This window comes from Malurus melanocephalus, unplaced genomic scaffold, assembly GCF_030028575.1.
Source record: "Malurus melanocephalus ecotype Western Australia unplaced genomic scaffold, MMel_1.1 scaffold_212, whole genome shotgun sequence".
In the NCBI taxonomy this organism is placed as follows: domain Eukaryota; kingdom Metazoa; phylum Chordata; class Aves; order Passeriformes; family Maluridae; genus Malurus; species Malurus melanocephalus.
In genome coordinates this window covers 319,049-325,048 of record NW_026623444.1, presented here as the reverse complement: position 1 = coordinate 325,048, position 6,000 = coordinate 319,049, and the positions used below count along the sequence as shown (strand labels likewise).

At 41.7% G+C, this 6,000-nt stretch overlaps 1 protein-coding gene across 1 annotated transcript in view; it reads left to right on the top strand.

Annotated features, from left to right (window-relative positions):
• Positions 1 to 6,000, top strand: part of DSCAM (DS cell adhesion molecule) — a 368,029-nt gene that overhangs the window by 311,365 nt on the left and 50,664 nt on the right. Inside the window, exons 22-23 of the mRNA XM_057373994.1 lie at positions 3,123 to 3,240; positions 4,059 to 4,222. Of these exons, the coding sequence (XP_057229977.1) occupies positions 3,123 to 3,240; positions 4,059 to 4,222 (282 nt within the window). The remainder of the gene's footprint in view (positions 1 to 3,122; positions 3,241 to 4,058; positions 4,223 to 6,000) is intronic.

The following is a 6,000-nucleotide window of genomic DNA, read 5'->3' as shown; positions in this document are numbered from 1 at the left end:
ACCTTTAAAACACACTTGTGTCCTCTAGAGGTAAAAAAAMCCCAAGCGTGTTACATCCTCTACAATGAATTTCTGCCCATTCCTATTTCTGTGACAGTAAATGTAGGTTAGAGGATTTGTAATTTAAACAAACAAAYATGAAGAAAATGCATTAGCATAGGAGAGTGCACTGTTGTGTGAAGGAACCTATTTATCTTCAATTAATAATCGGGTAATTTGTAAAAAAAATAGGAACAGACACAGCTCTAATCCAGTGCCTTGCCATCAAATGTAAGGCCAGAGAGAAGTGTGTAGGAATGTGGGCAGCTTTGATAACAAAGAAGTAAACCCTGAAGCTTATCCATATGATTCAAAAAATTCCCTTGGCTCAAAMGAAAGAGGTCTGTGAGATTCCAGGCTTTTTTCTCTCATGGATGCCTGTTCGAATTTCAAATCCATTGCTCTGAGATGGATTTCACTCGACATTTATTTTGTTTCTAGTTTTCTTTGTGCACCTTTTAGCAGTCTCAAAACATCATTAGATGTTCAGCCATAAAGAAAATTGGGCTTGAAAATTTTCCTGCTGTGTTACCATCTCTTAAAAGCACTCAGTACATGAAAGGAATAAGAAAATCCATAGAAAGCTGCGGATACTTWCACAAAAATAGTGCACTGGGCTATTCTGGTTATTTTCTGAGTTTTTGTCTATCATCTTACCTCTGGCTTAGGCTGCTGTGAGGTTTATGTTTCTTCTATTCATCCTRGTAAAATGAGAGATACAGGATTATTGAAAACCAGGAGCTGCAACATAAATGTTGCAGTTTCAACAGCAGATGCTCAGCCTATGACTTCTTAAGGAAGAAATCATTCTGAAATAACTTAAAAACAAAGGGATAACACAGAAAGTTGGTAACAGTGGTGCCATGCCATGCTGAAGGCTTCAGCAGCATTCCTGTATTCCATATTTTGTCCTATAGGAACAGGCAACAGTTGGAAGWAGCTGGATATTTCAGGAAACCCTGAAGATATGGGAAGACCAAGGGGAAATGATGAACAGTTAACTTTAAATGAGTTTTCAGACATCATGCTGCAGAGGGAATTTTGCAGGGGACAGGAATTTGAGCAGCCCAGATGCTCCCAGGTGTGATTTGTAGGGAGTCAGAGCTGACAGCATCTCCTGCTGCTTTTCAAAGATGGCTTGAGCACCACGAGGAACCTCCTGCAGCAAAAACCTGTCACCACTGAAAACAAATGTGACTTGTGACACCAGCTCTAACAGAGTCAGCATTTCACTCTGTGTCTCTGGGTGTAATGAGCATTTTTCTGTTTGAGTTACTTTGGTTAATTAGCCCATGGTGGGGTGGATGCCAGACACCCACCAGAGCCTCTCCATCATTCCCATCCCCAGATGGACAGGGGAGAAAAAATATAACAAAGGGTTCATGAGTTGAGGTGAGGACAGAGAAATCACTCCCCAAATACTGTCACAGGCAAAACAGACTCCAATTAGAGATATTAATTGAATTTATTACTAACAAGATCAGAGCAGGATAGTGAGAAGAAAAATAAATCTTAAAAACACTTTCACCACCCCCCTCCCTCTTTCCCAGCTCTATCTCCTCCTCCCCAGCAGCACAGGAAGATGGGAATGGGGGTTAAAATCTGTTCATCACATCTGCTGGACATGGGGGAAGCTTCTGGCAACCTGTAACCTGCACAGTACCAAAACCTGGCCATGCAACCCACCACAGACAGCTTGTGGCAGTGCAGCCCTGTGGAAATCTTTCCTAGATGTGCTCTTAGGAGCGSCCTGGTGGAAAATCACACTGATCCATGAGGCTCTGCCTGCCCAGGRTCTTTGCATCATTCTGCATGACATTCCCAGGGCTGCACAAGCCACAGCTCCCTCCTGGCAGGGTTAAACCTYAGAGCTCTGGAAGGAGGGAGCCTTTCCAGGGATCTCCAGCTGCTCTTTAGCAGCACAGGCGGTGGATCCTCGCTCTTAGGGATGTAGTGCTGTCCCATTACCAAACCTTCACTTTGTATTACGAAAATCTTTAAACAGCTCCTTGTGTTTCAGTTAAAACTTTGACCAGAGGAAAAAATCTCTTGAGAAGCTTGGCCTTCAACAGTGCTTGAAGAAAACATAGGCAACACAGTCCAAACTGATTGTATAATCTGTGAAATCTTCTCTTTTAGTGAATATCTCAAGTCCCATTGCAGCCTACTCAAGTAATTTTGCTTAATTTTTCAAGGCCTGTTCTTTTATGCATGATTTTTTTCTTCCAGATTAACCGTCCCAGTTATATTTGATGCTGGGTCTCATTTTCATGTTTTCCTAATTGGTGCAAAATGGATTATTAAGTATAAATTCTGATCAGCATGCACAACTGACGTAGATCAGGACTAAAAAGTAGAATATTTTATCTWTCTGTATTCATTATGTGCCTTTAAAATGAATATTTAGAGGCCAACAGCAAATCCATTTCTATCAAGGGTCATTCTTGAGGAATAACAAATGAAGTTCTAACACAGCCTCAGTGTTCATGTATATTATAAACTGAAAGTACAAGTGTGATTTTTTAAAATATATTTAGGTGATCTGAGAGCTGACACAGATTTTAGTTTGTTCACATTTGTGGACTTCAAATAGACTCTGCAATGTACTAATACATAGATACATTAAGGTTTATTTTGCTTAATACCAAAATTATTGTAGCRGAGATGTGTCAAGAATTTAGCTTTTATAAGACATCTGTCTACTGTGGACACTTCTTGCTGTAATTCTGGACAAAAGCATTCCTTGGACATAATTTTCATCCATAATTTCTACTACAAAAGAAAACATTTTATGCAAATATGTAGAAGTCGGCAAAGATGATAAATAACTGGATTTGCTCTTTTTCTCTGCAAAATCTCTTCAAATCTTCATCTCTTTTAGTTTCTTGTCTTCCAGGGACTCAAACTGTCAGTTGTGCTTGAATAAATAGCYAATGTGATGAGTTTAAAGGAATTAGTATCCTAAACACATGTTTTTCAGATGGGTTTGGTTTCCCCCATTAACTGTGGGTGTCTCTATTCCCCTTTCAAGGGCTGTAAGGATGGACACCTCACCTCAGTCTCTCTTGCTCTCTCCCACCCAGCTCCTGCCAGGATTTTGACCTTCAGCGGGACGGTGACAACGCCCTGGATGAAGGACATTGTTCTCCCCTGCAAAGCCGTGGGGGACCCAGCTCCAACMGTCAAGTGGATGAAGGATAGGTAACCAGCAACTAAATGTACAGCTCAGATACAGCCCATTTGCTTAAAATCCTGAGGGTTGTGGGGAGGGTGGTCCTGGAGCACTGGCAGCAAGGARAAGGACCATTCCTGGTGATTTGCACATGGTCACAGCAGATGAGGTGTTTAGAAATTCCTTAAACTAATCGTCTGTGGTCATTACAGGGCATCAAAAGGCAAAAAAATAATGAGGAATGGGCAAAGGTAAACATTCAAAATTTAAAACTCAGGAGTCTTTTTTGTTTTGTCTTCAGGCAGATGGGAAGGTTTTATTCTGAGAGAGCAAAGTGCCTGAAGCACTGATTTGTGCTGAGGCGGGCAGCAAATGTCTTGCACGTGTTTAATTTTCCATTATCCTGTTTTCAGCTGTAGTTTCACAGTCAGAGCCCCTTGGAAACACACATGTACAATAATGTTCATGCAAGARCTGTGTAAGCAGGGAAACTGCAGTGCTGTGAAACCATCTTGGGCATTGATATAAATACCCATTATTTTATAAGGATGAATTTCGTAGTCAGGAATTGCCCATGTCATTATTTCAGCAATTTTGTGACATAACAAGTTAAGGAAGGAGAGAATTTGTGTTTTCACTCACACTGGGTCCAGGATAAGCTCATTAATAAGTGAACTATAGCTGTTTCCTGAGAGAAAATACTCCTTTGCTGCTTTATTAAATGGACACACCTCACCCCACAGCATTTCCYCTCTTTCCATGCTTAGTTGCTTCAAAAAATAATCCACTTCCGAGTGATTTTGATTGTAACTTCTTTAATGTATGCACTTTGTTTCCTGTGAGGTAGTAACGGGACACCCAGTCTAGTGATGATTGATGGGCGAAGGAGCATCTTCAGCAACGGCAGCTTTGTCATCCGAACTGTGAAAGCAGAAGACTCTGGCTACTACAGCTGTGTGGCCAGCAACAACTGGGGATCAGATGAAATCATTCTGAATTTGCAGGTACAAGGTAAGGCTGTTGGATCTACCTTGGAATTGTTACCACAGCTTTAAAGTGCTGTGGGTAAAGCAGAGTGCGTGTTGGTTTGAACGTGTATGCAAAATATCAGTATTGATGWGTATTAGTGCAAGTTTAATCTTCCAAATTAACAAATAAAGTATTATGCAGGTCACTCTGATTCAGCCACGAGCATTTTGCGATCTAGAAAATGGTGCTTTTGGTGGAAGAATTCACACACTCACAGCTCAGTCTCCATGTGAGTTTTTGTAAGATTGACAACCATGTGTTTGCATTTGGTTATCTTCTAGCTCTTCACACAGTATCAGCTCCTGCCTTCTCCTTGCAAATATCACCTRTATCATTTCAGTATTACCAAATTCAGAAAGACCTGGAGGCCTTTCATTTAGCTCCTGAAAAGCCATCAGCAGAAATTTGCTTCTGTACTGAGACCTTGCACAAAAGCTTCATTATGTGGGAGCAGAATTTTATTGATGAATATGAGGTGAATATGAAGAAGCACTGGGAATGAAACACCAGTACCCCTTCAGCTAATACATTTCTCCAGCTACACTTTATATTCCTGTTGAAAAGCACAAAGTACATCCAGGATGCTGTTGATGTGTACAAAAGCAGGGACAATATAGGAATATAAACCAAGAGCAAAGTGATGCAGAGCCTACGAATTCACATATCAAGAATTCACCATGCAGATTTCCTTGCTCACTTGCACTAAAGTACATCCTATGAATGCTGCAGCTGACTGCAAATTTTTGTAGCTGCTCTTCTGGATGTGGAATCTAAACTTCCAGTGCAAACAGATGAGAGCACAGAGGGGTTGTTTCCCCTGCAATTCCCCTCTTCCTGCATAAACCATTCCACTAAGCCTTGGAACAAACATCATAGCTTGTATTGGCAGATATCAGCTTACCTGCAATCCAACAGAAACTAAAGATGCTCTTCTGCAATGTTTGAAGCATGACCACTACAGGAAGTAGGGAGAGAAAACACCATCAAATGGAAASTGTATATTTATATTTCACTAAGTACTTTTGTAATTGCATATCTTTGCTGTTATTGAACTGCAGCAACTAAAAGCAAATCAATATTACTTCCCTGAGGACAGACTAAGAGTGGCTTTTAATATGTGGGACCACCATTTTTTGTAGATAGGATGAAGCTGTGATGAAAGCTTTTACAATAAATCCTTCCCAGCGCAGTGTGTGCAGTCTCTCTCCATGGAATCAGCCAAGTCACTCAGAATAACAGAACAAATCCATCTCACACAGGGAATTTTCCTTTAGAGTATAAACTGTCTCTTTTGTTTTCTTCAGTGCTGTTTGGCCCCATGAGGGCAGAAAAATCAACTTCTCTTTGAACTAATCCATAGCTGCAAACCAGCAGCCTCTGCCTTGTATCAGCACCCATTATTCTGCAGTCTGATGGCTTGAACTGCAATGGGGAKCTGTTCCTGGAGCTTCACTCTGCAGGAGGGCCTGCACCTTAAACACAGGGAAAGGTGTTCTCTGGCAGTCCAGCACTCTGCTGGACACTGCAGAGCATTTGGGATTTCTGTCCTGCCCAGCTCATGGGGCTGTGTCAGGACAAGGGCAGCTCCTGCAGCACCGGTCACCAACACCACCACCCTCATCTCTCCCTGGCAGTGACCAGAGGAGCTGTGAGCATTCTGTTGTCTCTTCTCCCMAGCTTTCCACCCACCTTTGCTGCTGTTTCTTGATCCTTTCCCAGGACAGACACTGTCCATGCCTCACTCCTTGTTTTTGAGGCAG